At 48.2% G+C, this 23089-nt stretch overlaps 1 protein-coding gene across 1 annotated transcript in view; it reads left to right on the top strand.

Moving 5' to 3' along the window:
- lyrm4b (LYR motif containing 4) overlaps positions 1 to 20302 on the top strand; it is a 185680-nt gene extending 165378 nt beyond the window's left edge. The window contains exon 3 of the mRNA XM_078413872.1: positions 19949 to 20302. Within this exon, the coding sequence (XP_078269998.1) occupies positions 19949 to 20002 (54 nt within the window). The 3' untranslated portion in view covers positions 20003 to 20302. The remainder of the gene's footprint in view (positions 1 to 19948) is intronic.
- The last annotated feature ends 2787 nt before the right edge of the window (positions 20303 to 23089 follow it).

Here is a 23089-nt window from a genome sequence, read left to right as displayed (position 1 = left end):
ATTTGGTCCAATATAAGGGATGTCCCGGCTAATACGGGCCAGTTGGTAACCCTAGTTGAGAGGCTCATAGTCAGCAGCACATACTCCCTTCCTCCAGCCTTGGATCCAACTGCTCTCCCGAGCTAACTTTAATTTATTTTATTGGACACAAGCATTGCTGGCAAGGAAACATTTATTGCCGCACCTAATTACCTGGTGTGTCACCTGGTGTAGTCTTCACCAGAAAGAGACAAACTCCATTTTCATGATTTCATAAGTTCTAGCAGCGGAATTAGGCCATTCGGCCCATCAAGTCTACTCTGATGCTCAATCATGACTGATCTATCTCTCCCTCCTAACCCCATTCTCCTGCCTTCTCCCCATAACCCCTGACACCCGCAGTGATCAAGAAACTCAATCTCTGCCTTAAAAATATCCAGTGACTTGACCTCCACAGCTGTCTGTGGCAATGAATTCGAAACATATAAGATTATTAAGGGGTTGGACACGTTAAAGGCAGGAAACATGTTCCCAATGTTGGGGGAGTCCAGAACCAGGGGCCACAGTTTAAGAATAAGGGGTAGGCCATTTAGAACGGAGATGAGGAAAAACGTTTTCAGTCGGAGAGTTGTAAATCTGTGGAATTCACTGCCTCAGAAGGCAGTGGAGGCCAAGTCTCTGGATGCATTCAAGAGAGAGCTAGATAGAGCTCTTAAGGATAGCGGAGTCAGGGGGTATGGGGATAAGGTAGGAACGGGGTATTGATTGAGAATGATCAGCCATGATCACATTGAATGGTGGTGCTGGCTCGAAGGGCCGAATGGGCTCCTCCTGCACCTATTGTCTTTTGTCTATTGAATTCCACAGATTCACCGCCCTCTGGCTAAAGAAATTCTTCCTCGTCTCCTTTATAAGTCCCACTCCTTAAAATAGTTTTAACTGGCTGGAGTGTATGAAGATAGTCCACAATTCCTTCCAATTATAAAAATCTCAGACCTTCTTCTCAAATAGTCTTCTATTTTCATTGGCACTTTAATCTTTTGAGTTAATTTACACTTTAATGTTTAATGTTAGCTTTTATTGGATTCCTCCATATTTTTCCCCCGTCTAACTCGCTGGCTTGATTACTGTGGGTGTTTCGCACCCCACCCCACCCCTCCCCTCCCCTCCCCCACGCACCCCTTCCTCCCCCACTCCTGCAGAGTGAGAGGAGAAAGATTTAACGGGAACCTGAGGGGCAGCTTTTGTCCACAGAGAGCGTTTAGGATATGTGGAACGAGCTGCCAGAGGAGGTAGTTTAAGGCAGGCACTACGGCAGTATTTAGAAGACACTTGGACAGATATATGTAGGAAAATAACTGCAGATGCTGGTACAAATCGAAGGTATCACAAAATGCTGGAGTAACTCAGCGGGTCAGGCAGCATCTCAGGAGAGAAGAAATGGGTGACGTTTCGGGTCGAGACCCTTCTTCAGACTGATGTCAGGGGAGGGGGCGGGACAAAGATAGAATGTAGTTGGAGACAGGAAGACTGGTGGGAGAACTGGGGAGGGGGAGGGGATAGAGAGGGACAGAGGAACTATCTAAAGTTAGAGAAATCAATGTTCATACCACTGGGGGGTATGCTACCAAAGCGAAATATGAGATGCTGTTCCTCCAATTCGTGGTGGGCCTCACTATGACAACGGAGGAGGCCCATGACAGAAAGGTTAGACTGGGAGGGAGAGTTGAAGTGCTGAGCCACCAGGAGATCAGGTTGGTTAGGACGGACTGAGCGAAGGTGTCGAGCAAAACGATCGCCGAGCCTGCGTTTGGTCTCGCCGTTGTAGTGCCCGGGGAGGGGGTGGTTTGGGTGGGAAGGGACGAGTGGACCAGGGAGTTACGGAGGGAACGGTCTCTGCGGAAAGCAGAAAGGGGAGGAGATGGGAAGATGGACAAATATATGGATAGGTTTAGAATGATATGTTCCAAACACGGGCAAATTAGGATAGCTTAGATGGGGCATCTTTGTCGGCATGAATGTGTTGCCCAGAGGGCCTGTTTCTATGTTGTATGACTACTCTCTCTCTCTCCCCTCTCTCTCCCCTCTCTTTCCCCTCTCCCTCCCTTCCTCCCTCTCTCTCTCTCCGTCTCTCCCTCACTCCCAGCGCCAGCGAGATCTGCTCCGCTGCTCCACTCTCTTCCCCGGCCCCGTCTCCCTCTAACGCAGCGAAATAAGAACAAACACAAGTGTAGTTGTAGTTCAGAAGCCCCGCATCCCCGGGGCGAGCGGCGGCGGCCGCGGCGAGGAGGGACGTTTCGCGTGTGTTTATTTCGTATTTCGCTGCGTTAGAGGGAGACGGGGCCGGGGAAGAGAGTGGAGCAGCGGCACATATCTCACTGGCGCTGGGAGGGAGGGAGGGAAAGAGAGGGAGAGAGAGAGTGAGCAGCCCCCGCAATTGACGGCACTCCTTCACTGGACCCTCTGACACCCTCCCCCTCCCCGCGCTCCCGCTCTCACCCGCTGCTCCCTCTACCTCGACTCTCTTCCCCCGGGGGTGATTGGCGGCGGTGGCGAGGAGGGAAGTTTCCTTGGGTTTGTTGTACCTAGAGTACTGTGTGCAGTTTTGGTCTCCAAATTTGAGGAAGGATATTCTTGTTATTGAGGGCGTGCAGCGTAGGTTTACCAGGTTAATTTCCGGAATGGCGGGACTGTCGTATGTTGAAAGACTGGAGCGGCTAGGTTTGTATACACTGGAATTTAGAAGGATGAGAGGGGATCTTATTGAAACATATAAGATTATTAAGGGGTTGGACATGCTAGAGGCAGGAAACATGTTCCCAATGTTAGGGGAGTCCAGAACAAGGGGCCACAGTTTAAGAATAAGGGGTAGGCCATTTAGAACGGAGATGAGGAAAAACTTTTTCAGTCAGAGAGTTGTGAATCTGTGGAATTCTCTGCCTCAGAAGGCAGTGGAGGTCAATTCTCTGAATGCATTCAAGAGAGAGCTAGATAGAGCTCTTAAGGATAGTGGAGTCAGGGGGTATGGGGAGAAGGCAGGAACGGGGTACTGATCACATTGAATGGTGGTGCTGGCTCGAAGGGCCGAATGGCCTCCTCCTGCACCTATTGTCTGTTGTCCCGGCTCTGGGTCGGAGGCGATCTGCTCTCTGGTGAACCTTCGCCGGCTGCTTCTGCCTCCAGTCCCCGCCGCCTAAGAGCTTGCCGTGGGCCGGATAAAATCGCGTGGTGGGCCGGATGTGGCCGGCGGGCCATAGTTTGGAGATCCATGCTGTAAACTAGGGCTGCCAACTGTCCCGTAATAGCCGGGACATCCCGTATTTTGGGCTAAATTGGTTTGTCCCGTATGGGGCCGCCCTTGTCCCATATTAGGCCCAGGGGGAGCTATAGGCCCGGACGCTGTAGGCCTGGGGACCGCTGTAGGCCCGGACACTGTAGGCCCGGGGGCCGCTGTAGGCCTGGACACGGTAGGCCTGGGGGCCGCTTTAGGCCCGGACACTGTAGGCTAACGGAGTGTGTTCGGGGAGCGGGGCCGAGTGCATTCGCCTAACGGAGGTTGCATAGCAACCTGCCTCCCGGCCTGGGCAGCTGCCATTGGTGGAGCGGGAGCACGTGGCCGCTGGCTGGGTGAGGTCACGTGGGGTGCGGGCGGTAACGTCACCTCTTGCCCCTTATTTGGGGTGAGAAAGTTGGCAACTACTCTGAAGTAGTTGTAGTTCCTACTCGAGACCTACTCTGAAGTAAACTCTAAAGTAAAGAAAAAATAATCGCAAAAGCAATGGAGCTATAGGTCCAACAGCATTTTACAAAAATAGTGCAATGCTTACTGTATTTAATTCTGCAGATTATTACTTTATGGTCATATTGGAAAGCAAGAAAAGGATAAAATCTATAGTTTGGATTAATTTGTAAAGAGAAATTGGCAGAGGTGCAGAATAGATGGACTAAGATGGTCCATACAAGGAATGTGGTCGGTGTAAAGAACTCTTCAACAGCATACGTTTAATGTTACAGCATTCTTTCCTCTCTGTGGCTGAAGTGTATCAGTCAACAGCCTGAACAAAAGCTGACTGATATCCTCAAGTTATAAAAAACATTGAAGTTTGTTAAATTGGACCTTACTTTGCACTGAGCCTTAAGTACCGCAGCAATCTTCTGCAGATTGCCACCGCACTTCTGCTTGCCACTGATAAATGCATGAGTTGTCTGCTGGCTGCTGCAATATGTTTTATTGAGTTTAAACTGGCAGCATCCAGTGTCTGCAGAAGTTTAGTTTAGTTTAGAGATACAGTCCGGAAACAGGCTCTTCGGCCCACTGAGTCTACGCCGACCTGCGATCCCCGCACACTAACACTATCCAACGTACACTGGGGACAATTTACAGTTATACCGAGGCCAATTAACCAACAAACCTGCACGTCTTTGGAGTGTGGGAGGAAAACGGAGCACCCGGAGAAAACCCACGCAGGTCACGGGGAGAACGTACAAACTCTATACAGACCGAAGGTATCACAGCAAGCTGCCTGACCTGCTGAGTTACTCCAGCATTTTGTGATACCTTTGATTTGTACCAGCATCTGCAGTTATTTTCCTACACAACTCTGTACAGACAGCACCCAGAGTCAGGATGGAACCTGGGTCTCTGGCGCTGTGAGGCAGCAACTCTACCGCCGCGCCACCGTGCCGCCCCTAATTTTGTTGGTGTCAAAACCTGCAAGCATGAAGGCTGAAGGATTGGGAATCATAACTTTATAACTTTTTCCTTTTATGATGTACATATTCAATATTCACTTTCTTAAAGACGGCCCCTGCAAAGTTCATAATCTATATACTTAAATATTTTATTGACACACACACAAGTGGTGTGGCCTTGCCAGGAAGAATTGCAGTGGAAATTTGGAACATTTTACTGAATTAGTAAACTGCACAAGAGGCGATTTAAATGAATCTTACAATAGGGCGACAGTTTCAGATTTCCAGTCCTCATCCTTTTAAAATGAGTTTGTTTGAAATCGATCACCAGTCTATTGTTGTGGATACTGTCTGGAAGGTGGACACAACTTTGTCTCAGGATGTGCAGGAAGGAACAGCAGATGCTGGTTTAAACCGAAGAAAGACACAATAAGCTGGAGTAACTCAGCGGGACAGGCAGCATCTCTGGAGAGAAGGATTGGATGGTTTACAGTCTGAAGAAGGGTCTCAACTCTAAACGTAACACATTCATTCCTTCTCTCTGGAGATGCTACCTGCCCCGCTGAGTAACTCCAGCTTTTTAGATTTTTTTTAGATTTAGAGATACAGCACAGAAACAGGCCCTTCAGCCCACCGGGTCCGCGCCGCCCAGCGATCCCCGCACATTAACACTATCCTACATACACTAGGGACAATTTTTACATTTGCCCAGCCAATTAACCTACATACCTGCATGTCTGTGGAGTGTGGGAGGAAACCGAAGATCTCGGAGAAAGCCCACGCAGGTCACGGGGAGAATGTACAAACTCCATACAGACGGCGCCCGTAGTCAGGATCGAACCTGAGTCTCCGGCGCTGCATTCGCTGTAAGGCAGCAACTCTACTGCTGTGCCACCGTGCCGCCCTTTTTGGGTCTATCTTTTATTTCAGGATGGGTCAGATTGACAATCCAAATCACTTTAGATTTAGGTTTAGGTTTATTAATGTCTCGTGTATCGAGGTACAACGAAAAGCTTTGGCATGGTATCCAATCTGATAAAATATTAGGGGTCTCGACCCGAAACGTCACCCATTCCTTCTCTCCAGAGATGCTGCCTGTCCCGCTGAGTTACTCTAGCATTTTGTGTCTATCTTCAAATATTACTATTCATGAATAGAATCAAGTTAAACTCAAGTACAATAACTGAACACAATACAGTATTCAGTTCCAGAGACAAAGTCCAATGTCCACAATAGGGTAGAGGTGAATCGGACAGCACCCTAGTTTATGGAAGGACCGTTCAGAAACCTGATAACAGAGGGGAAGAAGCTGTTCCTGAGTCTGGTGGTGTGCGCTTTTAAACTTTTTAACTGTCCCCTCAATAGGGTTGCCAACTTTCTCACTCTCAAATAAGGAACAAAAGGTGACGCCCCACGTGACCTCACCCAGCCAGCAGCCACGTGCTCCTGCTCCACCAAAGGCGGCCGCCCGGGCTGGGAGGCAGGCTGCTCTGCAACCTCTGTCAGGCGGCGCCCAGGCCTCCAGGCCTACAGCGGTCCCCGGGCCCACAGTGTCTGGGCCTACAGCGCCCCCCGGGCCTACCATGCCCGGGCCTACAGCGCCCCCCGGGCCCACAGTGTCTGGGCCTACAGCGCCCCCCTGGGCCTACCATGCTAGGGCCTACAGCGCCCCCCGGGCCCACAGTGTCTGGGCCTACAGCGCCCCCCGGGCCTAATACAGGACAAGGGCGGTCCCGTACAGGACAAAATCAATTTATCCCAAAATACAGGATGTCCCGGCTAATACGGGACAGTTGGCAACCCTACTCCTCAATACTGAGGCAATAAGGGTCGTGTGTGGGTCTTTGATATTATCTGACTATTTGAGGCAACACCTTCCGTACATCCCTTCGATGGACTTGGCAGTGTCCACCACTTTCGGTAATCTCCTTTGTTCCTGGCTTTGAGTTGCTGAACCAGGCCATGCAACCAGTCAGTATGTTCCCTATTGTACACCTGTAGAAGTTAGATCAAGTAAATGTTGCCCTCTTGTGGATTCAAGTAAAAAAAAGATTTTAAACAGGCGGGTCATATTTGTGTTGACATTTATGGATGGAACAGCCTGCAGTTTGTCATGATCAAGTATCTGTGCAATTTGTTCCCCTTCCGACACCTTTACAAACAACATCAAATGTGCTATTGACTTCAAATTCTTGAGTAGCTTCATGGGTTTTCAACCTAATCACTTGAATAAACTTTTGTTCTCTGTCTCAGCTTCAGAAACGCGATTAGAAACATAGAAAATAGGTGCAGGAGGAGGCCATTCGGCCCTTCGAGCCAGCACCACCATTCATTGTGATCATGGCTGATTATCCACAATCAGTAACCTGTGCTCAACTTATCCCCATATCCCTTGATTCCACTAGCCCTCAGAGCTCTATCTAACTCTCTCTTAAATTCATCCAGTGAATTGGCCTCCACTGCCCTCTGTGGCAGAGAATTCCACAAATTCACAACTCTCTAGGTGAAAAAGCTTGACAGAATATCATTCCCACTCCCAATTCCTGAAGAAACTATTGATAATTTGAAATATGCGAAGATGTGCTATCACACTAAAGTAGGTGGTATTGTAGACAGCGAAGATGGCTATAAAATATTACCGCAGGCTATTGATCACTTGGGCAAGTGGGCAGAGGAATGATCAATGAGGTTTAATGCAGATAAGGGCGAGGTTTTGTATTTTGGGAATTCAAACCATGGCAGGACCTTCACAGTGAATGACAGGGCTGCAGAGGGTGTCATAGAGTGAGTGATACAGTGTGGAAACAGGCCCTTTGGCCCAACATGCCCACACCAACCAACCTGTCCCAGCTACACTAGTCTCATTTGCCTGCGTTTGGCCCATATCCCTCTAAACCTGTCCTACACATCTACCTGTCTCAACTATCTCCTCTGGCAGCTCCTTCCATATACCCACCACCCTTTGTACGGAAAAGTTACCTCTCTGATTCCTATTCAATCTTTCCCCCTTCACCTTAAACCTCTGTCCTCCGGTTCTTGATTACCCTATTCTAGGCAAGAGTGTGGAAGAGAAGAGGGATCTAGAGGTGCAGGTATATAGTTCCCTGAAAATAGCGTTGCAGGTCGATGGGATCGGTAAGAAGATTTTCAGTACGTCAGCCTTCATCAGTCACGGTATTGAGCATATAAGTTGGGATGTTATGTTATAGTTGTCCAAGACTTTGGTGAGGTCACATTTGGAGTATTGTGTTCAGTTTTGGTCACCCTGGTATAGGAAGGATATCATGAATGGTGCAGCGATAGAGTTGCTGCCTTACAGCGAATGCAGCGCTGGAGACCCGTGTTCCATCCTGACTATAGGTGCTGTCTGTACGGAGTTTATACGTTCTCCCCGTGACCTGCGTAGGTTTTCTCCGAGATCTTCGGTTTCCTCCCACACTTTTAAAGACGTGCAGGTTTGTAGGTTAATTGGCTTGGTAAATGTAAAAATTGTCCCTAGTGTGTGTAGGATGGCGTTAATGTGTGGGGATCGCTGGTCGGCGTGGACCCAATGGGCCGAAGGGCCTGTTTCCATGCTGTATCTCTAAACTAAATTAAGTTGGAAAGAATGCAGAGAAGATTTACAAGAATGTTGCCCTGACTTAAGGGCCTGAGCTATAGAGATTGGGCACGCTAGGACATTATTCCTCGGGTTGCCGACTGTCCCGTATTAGCCGGGACATCCCGTATTTTGGGCTAAATTGATTTGTCCCGTACAGGACCGCCCTTGTCCCATATTAGGCCCGAGGGGGGGGGGGGGGGGGCGCTGTAGGCCCGGACACTGTAGGCCCAGACGCTGTAGGTCCAGACAGTGTAGTAGGAATAAAACTGCAGATGCTGGTTAAAATCTGTGTCCACCTTCCAGACAGTATATGTTCGGACAGTGTATGTCCCGACAGTGTAGGTTCAGACAGTGCAGGTCTGGAGGCCCCGCGTCGTCACCTGACGGAGGTTGCATAGCAACCCGCCTCCCGGCCCGGGTGGCCGCCATTGGTGGAGAGGGAGCACATGGCCGCTGGCTGGGTGAGGTCACGTGGGTCGCGGGGGCAGTGACGTCACCTTGTCCCGTGTTTGGGAGTGAGATAGTTGGCACCCCTGGAGGGATATGGGCCAAACTTTGGCTGATGGGAGTAGCCGTGGTATGGCATCTTGGCCCGTGCCGCCCCTGAAGGCTGAAGGGCCTGTTCCCGTGCTGTACTGTTCTCCAGCTACCTGAAGCCACGGTAACTTGCTTCACTTTTGTTTTTTTGGAGCCAGCAGATGGAAAAGAGTTTAAATCGGTCGGTGCCATCTGGGACAATGCCAGAAGTGAGAAGTATTATGTTGATCTACCCCACCGCCTGACGTCTCTGCATTCATCAACTCATACTTGTGCAGAGAGAGTTGTCAGCATTGCGTGCCTCGTCCAACGTCTTGTCTCCGTCCTTTATCATTGCCCAGGTTTGGTGTCATTAAAGGTGACAGCTCCAGGTAATGGCCAAGTGCCTTGCAGAGGGATCTGCGGAGCAAGCTGAAGGAAGAGGCCGTAAAGAACGTCAACGAGGCCGCGGAAACATCTGTGCGCGGGGCAGGCGCAGGGTCAGTGCGGACACCTGCAGAGGAAGCATGACAGCACCACACAATGTGGCCGAGCCCAGGACACAGTGGAGTAGAGGAGACCTGACACCTTTCCCTGTGTCGAAAGGAACTGCAGATGCTGGTTTATACTGAGGATAGGCACAAAGTGCTGGAGTAACTCAGCGGGTCAGGCAGCATCTGTGGAGAACATGGATAGGTGACGTTTCACAGAGTGCTGGAGTAACTCAGCGGGTCAGGCAGCATCTGTGGAGAACATGGATAGGTGACATTTCACAGAGTGCTGGAGTAACTCAATGCATCTCTGGAGGACATGAAATTGAATGTAAGGTCAAGGACCCTTTGAGTTTGAAGAAGGATCTCCAGCACTTTGTGTTCCACACAAGATTCCAGCATCTGTTTGTCTTTGTGTCCACAAAATCTTCAATAATTCCTTGTATCATTGTATTTATATATTTGGTCAGCTGTAAAACATAGAGGGTTTGACTTTACTGTGGAATAAAGCAGCTTACAATTTGCACAGTGCCAAGGGTGGCAAGAACCAAAGGGCACGTTTAAGGTGAGAGGGGCAAGATTTAATCTGAACCCAAGGGGCAACCTTTTTCACACACTGGGTGTTTGACAGGCGGTCACGGTGGCACAGCGGTAGAGTTGCTGCCTTACAGTGTTTGCAGCGCCGGAGACCCGGGTTCCATCCCGACTACGGGTGCTGTCTGTACGGAGTATATACCTTCTCCCCGTGACCTGCGTGGGTTTTCTCCGAGATCTTCGGTTTCCTCCCACACTCCAAGACGTGCAGGTATGTAGGTTAATCGGCTTGGTAAATGTAAAAATTGTCCCTAGCGGGTGTGGGATAGTGTTAGTGTGCGGGGATCGCTGGTCGGCGCGGACCCGGTGGGCCGAAAGGGCCTGTTTCTGCGCTGTATCTCTAAACTAAACCATTGCCTATTGTCTATTGTCTAAAGTAAACTAAACTAAAATGAGCTGAGGCAGGGACGATAGCAACAGATAAATGGACTGATAAATGGAGAGCAAAGGTTTAGAGGGACATGGGCCAAATGCAGACAGGTGGGGTTTGTGTAGATGGGGCACCTTGGTCATCATGGACAAGTTGGGCTGAAGGGCCTGTATCTGTGCTGCACCACTCAATGTGTAAGCAGCAGTAGTTATTCTAGATTATTTCAGTACACAGCATATTCTAAACTCCATGGTGCCGAGTAATACACAACCCACGCGATATTGGAGGAAGTCATCAAAGTAGGGGGTCGTTTAAAATTACTTCAGAAGCAGCTTAATTTAGATAATTGCCTTCTGTTTAGTTAAATAAAATTTCTCCCAGCAGCAGGTAACAGAGTGCCATCAATGTATGTCCTTGTATTCATATAACCTCACCTTTTCTGTAATTATCATTAGTTATATTGTTTAAATAGTTAATTTATATACAATAGACAATAGGTGCAGGAGTAGGCCATTCGGCCCTTCGAGCCAGCACCCCGAAACGTCACCCATTCCTTCTCTCCCGAGATGCTGCCTGACCTGCTGAGTTACTCCAGCATTTTGTGAATAAATCGATTTGTACCAGCATCTGCAGTTATTTTCTTATTCTCCCCATACCCCCTGACTCCGCTATCCTTAAGAGCTCTATCCAGCTCTCTCTTGAATGTATTCGGAGAATTGGCCTCCACTGCCTTCTGAGGCGGCACGGTGGCGCAACGGTAGAGTTGCTGCTTTACAGCGAATGCAGCGACAGAGACTCAGGTTCGATCCTGACTAAGGGTGCTGTACTGTAAGGAGTTTGTACGTTCTCCCCGTGACCTGCGTGGGTTTTCTCCGAGATCTTCGGTTTCCTCCCACACTCCAAAGACGTACAGGTATAATAATAATAATAATACATTTTATTTATATAGCGCTTTTCATATACTCAAAGACGCTTTACAGAGATTTTGAGAACATAGGGAAATTAATAAATAGATAAATAAGTAAATAAATAAATGAACAGAGAAAGGAGACAGTAGGTGAGGTGACCTTCAGTGGTTGAAGGCAGTACTGAACAGGTGAGACTTCAGCGATGTTTTGAATGTGGTGAGTGTGGGGGGTCTCTAACGGTTTGGGGTAGTGAGTTCCATAGGGTGGGAGCAGCGATGGAGAAAGCCCTGTCCCCCCAGGATCTGAGTTTAGTCCGGATGTGGGGGGATAGGAGATTGGCAGCGGCAGAGCGGAGGGTGCAGGTGGGAGTGTGCCTGTGGAGGAGGTCGGTCAGGTAGGATGGGGCCAGGTTATGGAGGGCTTTGTAGGTTATGAGGAGGATTTTGTACTGGTATGTAGGTTAATTGACTGGGTAAATGTAAAAATTGTCCCTAGTGTGCGTAGGATAGTGTTAATGTGCGGGGATCGCTGGGCGGCGCGGACTTGGTGGGCCGAAAAGGCCTGTTTCCGCGCTGTATCTGAAATATGAAAAAATATAATAAAAATATGAGGCAGAGAATTCCACAGATTCACAACTCTCTGACTGAAAAAGTTTTTCCTCATCTCTGTTCTAAATGGCCTACCCCTTATTCTCAAACTATGGCCCCTGGTTCTGGACTCCCCCAACATTGGGAACATGTATCCTGCCTCTAATGTGTCCAACCCCTTAATAATCTTATACGTTTCGATAAGATCCCCTCTCATCCTTCTAAATTCCAGTGTATACAAGCCTAGTCGCTCCAGTCTTTCAACATATGACAGTCCCGCCATTCCGGGAATTAACCTAGTGAACCTACGCTGCACGCCCTCAATAGCAAGAATATCCTTCCTCAAATTTGGAGACCAAAACTGCACACAGTACTCCAGGTGCGGTCTCACTAGGGCCCTGTACAACTGCAGAAGGACCTCTTTGCTCCTATACTCAACTTCTCTTGTTATGAAGGCCAACATTCCATTGGCTTTCTTCACTGCCTGCTGTACCTGCATGCTTCCTTTCAGTGACTGATGCACTAGGACACCCAGATCACGTTGTACGTCCCCTTTTCCTAACTTGACACCATTCAGATAATAATCTGCCTTCCTATTCTTACCACCAAAGTGGATAACCTCACACTTATCCACATTAAACTGCATCTGCCAAGCATCCGCCCACTCACACAACCTGTCCAAGTCACCCTGCAACCTCATAGCATCTTCCTCACAGTTCACACTGCCACCCAGCTTTGTATCATCTGCAAATTTGCTAATGGTACTTTTAATCCCTTCATCCAAGTTATTGATGTATCAATGTGTTTTTGTGTCTATCCTCGGTTTAAACCAGCATCTGCAGTTCCTTCCTACCCAATACCTAACTGTGTCCTCCACAGGAGGACTGGAGTAACTCAGCGGGTCGGGCAGCATCTCTGGAGAACATGGATAGGTGACGTTTCACAGAATGCTGGAGTAACTCAGCGGGTCAGGCAGCATCTGTGGAGAACATGGATAGGTGACGTTTCACAGAGTGCTGGAGTAACTCAGCGGGTCAGGCAGCATCTCTGAAGAACATGGATAGGTGATGTTTCACAGAGTGCTGGAGTAACTCAGCGGGTCAGGCAGCATCTCTGGAGAACATGGATAGGTGACGTTTCACAGAGTGCTGGAGTAACTCAGTGGGTCAGGCAGCATCTCTGGAGAACATGGATAGGTGACCTTTTGGCTCGAGGCACTTAGAAACATAGAAACATAGAAAATAGGTGCAGGAGTAGGCCATTCGTCCCTTCGAGCCTGCACCGCCATTCAATATGATCATGGCTGATCATCCAGCTCAGTAGCCTGTACCTGCCTTCTCTCCATATCCCCTGATCCCTTTAGCCACAAGGGCCACATCTCACTCCCTCTTAAATATAGCCAATGAACTGGCCTCAACTACCTTCTGCGGCAGAGAATTCCACAGACTCACCACTCTCTGTGTGAAGAAATGTTTTCTCATCTCGGTCCTAAAAGACTTCCCCCTTATCCTTAAGCTGTGACCCCTGGTTCTGGACTTCCCCAACATTGGGAACAATCTTCCCGCATCTAGCCTCTCCAACCCCTTAAGAATTTTATATGTTTCTATAAGATCCCCCCTCAGTCTTCTAAATTCCAGCGAGTATAAGCCTAGTCTATCCAGTCTTTCTTCATATGAAAGTCCTGCCATCCCAGGGATCAATCTGGTGAACCTTCTCTGTACTCCCTCTAAGGCTAGAATGTCTTTCCTCAGATTAGGAGACCAAAACTGCACACAATACTCCAGGTGCGGTTTCACCAAGGCCCTGTACAACTGCAGCAGAACCACCCTGCTCCTATACTCAAATCCTCTTGCTATGATCTTCTTCAGATCTTCTTCAGATTTGGATTGCTTTCTCTGGAACGTGCTGCCAGGAGTGGTGGTGGAGGCAGATACGATAGTGGTGTTTGAGAGGCTTTTAGATTGGCACATGGATATGCAGGGAATGGAGGGATATGGATCACGTGCAGGCAGATGAGATTAGTTTAACTTGGCAGCATGTTCAACAGGCCTGTACTAGTGGTGTTCTATTCTATGTTCTTAACGGGAGAAAAAATATGCAAAATGAACTGTGACGAACTCCAGGTTTAAAGTTGAGAGGTGACCAGGTATTTGTTTGAAAAATTGATGTTGAGAAGGCATTTGAAATGTGGAGGAGAGGACTGGAAATACTTTAAGAAGTTGGGAGTGAAGAAACCAATTCTGGGATGGGGAAAGATCTCAAAAACATAAAATGAGCTTCTGATTCAATGTTTTGAATATTGAAACATATAAGATTATTAAGGGATTGGACACGGTAGAGGCAGGAAACATGTTGGGGGAGTCCAGAACCTGGGACCCAGTTTAAGAATAAGGGGTAGGCCATTTAGAACGGAGATGAGGAAAAACTTTTTCACCCAGAAATTGTGAATCTGAGGAATTCTCTGCCTCAGAAGGCAGTGAAGACCAATTCTCTGGATGCTTTCAAGAGAGAGTTAGATAGAGCTCTTAAAGATAGTGGAGTCAAGGGGTATGGGGAGAAGGCAGGAACGGGGTACTGATTGTGGATTAGCCAGGATCACAGTGAATGGCGGTGCTGGCTCGAAGGGCCAAATGGCCTCCTCCTGCATCTATTGTCTCTTGTCTATGGTTTGATTTATACAACACCACCTGTTGCTCAAACTCTGCTAGACCTTTGAAGGTGAGGGGGAACTTTTTTGCACAAAGGGTGGTGGGTGTACGGGGAGCTGCTGGAGGAGGCAGTTGAGGCAGGGACTATCGCAACATTTAGGAATAATTTGGACAGGTACATGGATAAATAGGACAGGTTTAGGGGGATAGGGGGAAAAGACAGGCAGGTGGGACTGGTGTGGATGGGGCATGTTAGTCGGCATGGGCAAGTTGGGTGAAGGGCCTGTTTCCACGCTGTATCACTCAATGACCCTCAAGTAGACTTGCTGCCTCACGGTGCCAGAGAACCGAGTTCAATCTTGACATCGGGGGCTGTCTGTGTGGAGTTTGCACGCTCTCCAGTGATCATGTGGCTTTACTCCCACCTCCCAAAGCCAAGTGGGTTTATAGGTTAATTGGCCTTAATTGCCCACAATGTGTATGGTGAGGATGAGAAAGCGCGATAACATAGAACTGCTCTCATCAGGCAACTGAACCATCCTATCAACAACTAGAGAGCAGCCCTGACCTCCCATCAACCTCATTGGAGACCCTTCAGACTATCTTTAATCAGACTTGTTTGGGCTTTACCTTGCACTGAACGTTATTCCCTTTATCCTGTACAGTGTGTACGGCTCGATTGTAATCACGTGTAGTCTTTCCGCTGACTGGATAGCACGCAACAAAAAGCTTCTCACTGTACCTCGGTACACGTGACAATAAACTACACTGGTGTGAACAGGTGACCAATGGCCAGCACGAACTTGGTGGGCTGAAGGGCCTGTTTTCATGCTGTATCACTAAACTAAACTATGTGTGGGAAAGAACTGCAGATGCTGGTTTAAATCGAAGGTAGACACAAAACACTGGAGTAACGAAGTGAAATATGAAATATCTTTATTGTCATTGTACAAGTACAACGAGATTAAGATCGCAACCTCCATATCGATGCTATAAAAATGAATAAATACGGTAAAAATAAAAATTAAAAATAAGGTAAAAGTACAAGTAGGTATTATGGGGGGCGCTTTGCAGACTGATTCTGTGCAGTTACAGCTCTAGAGAAAGAGCTATTTCTCAGTCTGGAGGTGCGGGCGTAGAAGGCCTTCTAACGTCTGCCAAATGGAAGCAGTTCAAACAGACGGTGGCATAGGTGTGTGGGGTCCTGACAGATGCTGGTGGCCTTCCTGAGGCAGCGTGTGTTGTAGATGTGCTCCAGGGCTGGGAGCTGCGTCTCAATGATCTGTGCTCTGGAGACGACCCGCTGAAGAGCTCTCCTATCCATTGCCGTGCAGCTGAGATACCTCACAGAGATGCCGTATGTTAGGATGCTCTCTGTGGTGCAGCGGTAGAAAGAAAGTCACCAGCATCTGTTGGGGCACCAGCTCTTTTCAGCATCCTCAGGAAAAAAACAGCCGTGCTGTGCTTTCTTGACCAATGCAGCGCGTGGTGGACCACGTGAGGTCCTCTGAAATGTGTGTGCCCAGAAACCTGAAGCTGGACACTCTCTCCACTCTGTCCCCGTTGATGAAGACTGGAGCGTATTCCTCATCCTGTGACCTTCTAAAGTTGATGATTAGCTCCTCGGTCTTAGCTGTGTTTAGGGACAGGTTGTTCTCTGGGCACCAGCTCGCCAGGTTCTGCATCTCCACTCTGTAGGCTGATTCAGCGCCGTTGGAGATCAGCCCGATCAATAGACAATAGACAATAGGTGCAGGAGCAGGCCATTCGGCCCTTCGAGCCAGCACCACCATTCAATGTGTTCATGTCTGATCATTCTCAGTCAGTACTCCGTTCCTGCTTTCTCCCCATACCCCCTGACTCCGCTATCCTTAAGAGCTCTATCTAGCTCTCTCTTGAATGCCGTTGTGTCATCCGCAAATTTAACGATGGTGTTGGTAACTCAGCGGGTCAGGCAGCATCTCTGGAGAGAAGGAATGGGTGACGTTTCGGATCGAGACCCTTCTTCAGACTGATGTCAGGGGGAGGGGGCGGGACAGAGGTAGAATGTAGTCGGAGACAGTAAGACTAGTGGGAGAACTGGGAAGGGGGAGGGGATGGAGAGAGAGGGAAAGCAAGGGCTATTGGAAATTAGAGAAGTCAATGTTCATACCGCTGGGGTGGAAGCCACCCAAGAGAAATATGAGGTGCTGTTCCTCCAACTTGCGCTGGGCTTCACTCACTCTGACAATGGAGGAGGCCCAGGACAGAAAGGTCAGATTGGGAATGGGAGGGGGAGTTGAAGTGCTGAGCAACCGGGACTAAACTAAACTAAATTGATCTTATAGAAGTGTATAAAATCAAGAGAGGAATAGATCGGGTAGATGCACAAAGTCTCTTGCCCAGAGAAGAGGAATCGAGGACCGGAGGACATAGGTTTAAGGTGAAGGGGAGAATATTTAATAGGAACCCGAGGGGTTACTTTTTCACACAGAGGGGGGTGGGTGTATGGAACGAGCTGCCAGAGGAGGTAGTTGAGGCTGGGACTATCCCAACGTTTAAGAAACATTTAGCCGGGTACATGCATAAGACAGGTGTAGAGGGATATGTAGCTGGGACATGTTGGCCGGTGTGGACAAGTTGGGTCGATGGGCCTGTTTTCACACTGTATCACTCTATGACTCTGATCTCTGCCGCAGTGTTAAGAGTAGTGGCTAACATTTACCTCTCTGCACCAGATTCCTCATGTTACATTGTGAGCTGCCAGGCCCCACCAAGTAGGTTTGCCAACTTCCTCACTCCCAAATAAGGGACAAGGTGATGTCACCGCCCCGCGCCCCACTTGACCTCACCCGGCCAGCGGCCACATGCTCCCGTTCCACCAATGGCAGCCGCCCAGGCCTGGAGGCAGGTAGCTACTCAACCTCCATTTGGCAAAGCCCGGGCCATCCTGCCAAAGATCCCTACACACTGGTTCTATCCCACACACTACGCAACCTCCGTTAGGCGGCGCCCGGGCCTACACGGTCCTGGACTACAGCGGCCCCCGGGCTACAGTGTCTGGGCCAACAGTGTCTGGGCCTAGAATGTCCGGGCCTACAGTGTCCGGGCCTACGGTGTCCGGGCCTACAGTCTCCGGGCCTTCAGCGGCCCCCGGGCCTACAGTGTCCGGGCCTACAGTGTCCAGGCCTACAGCGGCCCCCGGGCCTAATACGGGACAAGGGAGGTCCCGTACGGGACAAACCAATTTAGCCCAATATGCGGGATGGCCCGGCTAATACGGGACAGTTGGCAACCCTACCCACCAATGCCCTTGTAAACTGGAAACATGTGTATTATAAACAAATGTCATAAATAAATTCCAACCAGGCACATCATGACCTTGAATCCGTTCCTGCCAACCAATGGTGCAAAATCCTAAGGAGATTTTTCTTTTTAAAAGTGGCATGGGCTCATTAAAATACCCAGCAGAAAAATCTACTGGTATTGCATCTCGAGAGTAAGGAGTACTCTGTTTTTTTCACTCTCTCAGTCTTTGTCTGAGAGCCTTCAGGTGATCTGTTTAGGCTAGAAAGCGCACTGTGCAAGCTAAGCAACAAACTCAGCTGATAGAAACAAACAAAATACAAAGTGCTGGCATAACTCAGCGGGTCAGGCAGCATCTCTGAAGAACATGGATAAGTGACGTTTCACAGAGTGCTGGAGTAACTCAGCGGGTCAGGCAGCATCTCTGAAGAACATGGATAGGTGACGTTTCACAGAGTGCTGGAGTAACTCAGCGGGTCAGGCAGCATCTCTGGAGAACATGGATAGGTGACGTTTCACAGAGTGCTGGAGTAACTCAGCGGGTCAGGCAGCATCTCTGGAGAACATGGATAGGTGACGTTTCACAGAGTGCTGGGGTAACTCAGCGGGTCAGGCAGCATCTCTGGAGAACATGGATAGGTGACGTTTCACAGAGTAATTCAGCGGGTCAGGCAATGTCTCTGGAAAACATGGATAGATGACGTTTCACAGAGTGCTGGAGTAACTCAGCGGGTCAGGCAGTGTCTCTGGAGAACATGGATAGGTGACATTTCAGGACCACTTGAGTCTGAATATGGGTCTTGAGCCGAAATGTCACCTTTTCCTTTTCTCCAGAGATGCTGCCTGACCTACTCAGTTACTCCAAGATGAGTATTGGAATTGGAAGAGGAGTTAAAATGGTTAGTAACCGGGAGGTCCAGCCGGCCTGGGTGGACTGAGCGCATGTATTCAGTGAAAATCTGCTGATAAATGGAAGCTGACTATTTTTTTGTGGGAATGCATGTTCATAAGTTGTAGGAGAGGAATTAGGCCATTCGGCCCGACGAGACTACACCCCCATTCAATTATCGAGTCATACAGAGTGGAGACAGACCTTCGGCCCAACTTGCCCACACCAGCCAACATGTCCCAGCTACACCAGTCCCACCTTCCCGCTTTTGGCCCATATCCCTCCAAACCTGTCTTATCCATGTACCTGTCTTACTGTTTCTTAAACGTTGTGATAGTCTCTGCCTCAACTACTTCCTCCGCCAGCTCGTTTCATACACCCACCTCCCTTTGTGTGAAAAGGTTACCCCTCAGATTCCAATTAAATATTTTCCCCTTCAACTGAAACCTGGTCCTCTATTCACCTCCTCCTGGCAAGAGACACTGTGCACAGAGATAGATCATGGCTGATCTATCTCTCCCTCTCAACCCCATTCACATAGAAAATAGGTGCAGCAGGAGGCCATTTGGCCTTCGAGCCAGCACCGCCATTCATTGTGATCTTGGCCGATCATTCACAATCAGTAACCCGTGCCTGCCTTCTCCCCATATCCCTTGATTCCGCCAGCCCCCAGAGCTCTATCTCACTCACTCTATCTCCCTGTAACCCCTGACACCGACCGACCGGTGCTAATGTCACAATTGGTGGTAGACACAAAATGCTGGAGGAACTCAGCAGGTCAGGCAGCATCTCTGGAGAGCAGGAATGGGTCTCGACGAGCCTGCGCTTGGTCTCGCCGAAGTAGAGAAGTTGTCATCTGGAACAGCGTTCCAGATCTACATCGGCGAGACCAAGCACAGGCTCGGCGATCGTTTCGCTCAACACCTCCACTCAGTCAGTCTTAACCTACCTGATCTCCTGGTGGCTCAGCACTTCAACTCCCCCTCCCATTCCCAATCTGACCTTTCTGTCCTGGGCCTCCTCCATTGTCAGAGTGAGGCCCAGCGCAAATTGGAGTTACAGCACCTCATATTTCGCTTGGGCAGTTTACACCCCAGCGGTATAAACATTGTGAACTTCAGATAGTCCCTGCTTTCCCTCTCTATCCCCTCCCCCTTCCCAGTTCTCCCACGAGTCTTCCTGACTCCGACTACATCCTATCTTTGTCCCGCCCCCTCCCCTGACATCTGTCTGAAGAAGTGTCTAGACCCGAAACGTCACCCTTCTCTCCAGAGATGCTGCCTGACCCACTGAGTTACTCCAGCATTTTGTGTCTACCTTCAATTTAAACCAGCATCTGCATTTTTTTTCCTACTAATGTCACAATACTCTGCCTCTTGTCTCCTTAGGTCCTCATTGGCCATTTGTACACGGCACCGAAGCTCGTCATTGAAGACCAATGAAAGTGAGAATTGGAAACGCTGCATCAACCTCTGGTGCTGCCTGGTCTCCAGGGTGTCGATCTCTCTCCAGTATGGTTTGACAAAACTGTAAAAGATTGTAGGAGCAAGACTTGCACAACTCAGTAATCCATGCATTTAATTGTACTGCTAAATTGCAATAACTTTATTATTCTGCAGCAATGGTGAAAGTCAGCTATATAATTTTAAAAATGCATTTTTTATAATGCCTATGCAATGTTTAATTTTCAATGCTGCACAGACTAATGTGCAGTGAAAATGTATGGTTAAATATTAGTTTTAAGCACAATCAATAAAAGAAAAAGAAAAACATCGATGAAGTGTGTTCTTGGCTTACATTTTCTCCCAGTGTAAGCTCTACAAATATTAACAGCAATATAACAGCAGCGTACTTATGAAATGGATCCATGTGTTTATGTAATACACTTGACACTTGATCCTATGGTATGTACATTCATCCAATCTCTGCAACTATGGACTTAAACCCAGAGAAGACTGGGTTTAAGAGTGCTGGAGTAACTCAGCGGGTCAGGCAGCATCTCTGGAGAACATGGATAGGTGACGTTTCACAGAGTGCTGCAGTAACCCCACCGAGGGTTGTACCGAGCGACTAGGCTTGTATACACTGGAATTTAGAAGGATGAGAGGGGATCTTATAACCATATAACCATATAACAACTACAGCATGGAAACAGGCCTGTCCGGCCCTACCAATCCACGCCGACCACTCTCCCTGACCTAGTCTCATCTACCTGCACTCAGACCATAACCCTCTAATCCCCTCTTATCCATATACCTATCCAATTTACTCTTAAATAATAAAATCGAGCCAGCCTCCACCACTTCCACCGGAAGCCCATTCCAAACAGCCACCACCCTCTGAGTAAAGAAGTTACCCCTCATGTTACCCCTAAACTTTTGTCCCTCAATTCTGAAGCTATGTCCCCTTGTTGGAATCTTCCCCACTCTCAAAGGGAAAAGCCTACCCACGTCAACTCTGTCCGTCCCTCTCAAAATTTTAAAAACCTCTATCAAGTCCCCCCTCAACCTTCTACGCTCCAAAGAATAAAGACCCAACCTGTTCAACTTCTCTCTGTAGCCTAAGTGCTGAAACCCAGGCAACATTCTAGTAAATCTCCTCTGTACCCTCTCCATTTTGTCGACATCCTTCCTATAATTTGGCGACCAGAACTGCACACTATACTCCAGATTCGGCCTCACCAATGCCCTGTACAATTTTAACATTACATCCCAACTTCTATACTCGATGCTCTGATTTATAAAGGCAAGCATACCAAACGCCTTCTTCACCACCCTATCCACATGAGATTCCACCTTCAGGGAACAATGCACAGTTATTCCCAGATCCCTCTGTTCCACTGCATTCCTCAATTCCCTACCATTTACCCTGTACGTCCTATTTTGATTTGTCCTACCAAAATGCAGCACCTCACACTTATCAGCATTAAACTCCATCTGCCATCTTTCAGCCCACCCTTCCAAAAGGCCCAAGTCTCTCTGTAGACTTTGAAACTCTACTTCATTATTAACTACACCACCTATCTTAGTATCATCTGCATATTTACTAATCCAATTTGCCACACCATCATCCAGATCATTAATGTAAATGACAAACAACAGTGGACCCAACACAGATCCTTGGGGTACTCCACTAGACACTGGCCTCCAACCTGACATACAATTGTCAACCATTACCCTCTGGTATCTCCCATTCAGCCATTGTTGAATCCATCTTGCAACCTCACTATTAATACCCAACGATTTAACCTTCTTAATCAACCTTCCATGTGGAACCTTGTCAAATGCCTTACTGAAGTCCATATAGACAACATCCACAGCCTTGCCCTTATCAATTTCCCTGGTAACCTCTTCAAAAAATTCAAGAAGATTAGTCAAACATGACCTTCCAGGCACAAATCCATGTTGACTGTTTCTAATCAGGCCTTGTTTATCCAAATAATTATATATATTGTCCCTAAGTATCTTTTCCATTAATTTTCCCACCACAGACGTCAAACTAACAGGTCTATAATTGCTAGGTTTACTTATGGTCTTATTGAAACATATAAGATTATTAAGGGATTGGACACGCTAGAGGCAGGAAACATGTTCCCAATGTTGGAGTCCAGAACCAGGGGCCACAGTTTAAGAATAAGGGGTAGGCCATTTAGAACGGAGATGAGGAAAAGCTTTTTCACTCAGAGTTGTGAATCTGGAATTCTCTGCCTCAGAAGGCAGTGGAGGCCAGCTCTCTGGATGCTTTCAAGAGAGAGTGAGATGGAGCTCTTAAAGATATCGGAGTCAAAGGATATGGGGAGAAGGCAGGAACGGGGTACTGATTGAGAACGATCAGCCATGATCACATTGAATGGTGGTGTTGACTCGAAGGGCCGAATGGCTTACTCCTGCACCTACTGTCGATTGTCCATTGACAGAGGATCTAGGGGGGTAGAGGAACTGAAAGAAATTTTCATTAGGCGAGAAATAGTATTGGGTAGACTAATGGGACTGAAGGATGATAAATCCCTTGGGCCAGATGGTCTGCATCACAGGGTACTTAAGGAGGTGGCTCTAGAAATAGTGGACGCATTGGTGATCATTTTCCAATGTTCAATAGATTCAGGATCAGTTCCTGTGGATTGGAGGATAGCTAATATCCCACTTTTCAAGAAAGGAGCGAGAGAGAAAACGGGGAATTACAGGCCAGTTAGCCTAACTTCGGTGGTGGGAAAGATGCTGAAGTCAATTATTAAAGAGGTAATAACGGTGCATTTGGATAGCAGTAAAAGGATAAGTCCAAGTCAGCATGGATTTATGAAAGGGAAATCATGCTTGACTAATCTTCTGGAATTCTTTGAGGATGTGACAAGTAAAATGGATGAAGGGGAGCCAGTGGATGTAGTGTATCTAGACTTTCAGAAAGCCTTTGATAAGGTCCCGCACGGGAGATTGATGATTAAAGTTAGAGCACATGGTATTGGGGATAGGGTGTTGACATCGATAGAAAATTGGTTGGCAGACAGGAAGCAAAGAGTAGGAGTAAACGGG

The sequence above is a fragment of the Rhinoraja longicauda genome, chromosome 2, assembly GCF_053455715.1.
Source record: "Rhinoraja longicauda isolate Sanriku21f chromosome 2, sRhiLon1.1, whole genome shotgun sequence".
NCBI lineage: Eukaryota > Metazoa > Chordata > Chondrichthyes > Rajiformes > Arhynchobatidae > Rhinoraja > Rhinoraja longicauda.
This window is presented reverse-complemented; position numbering and strand designations above follow the sequence as displayed.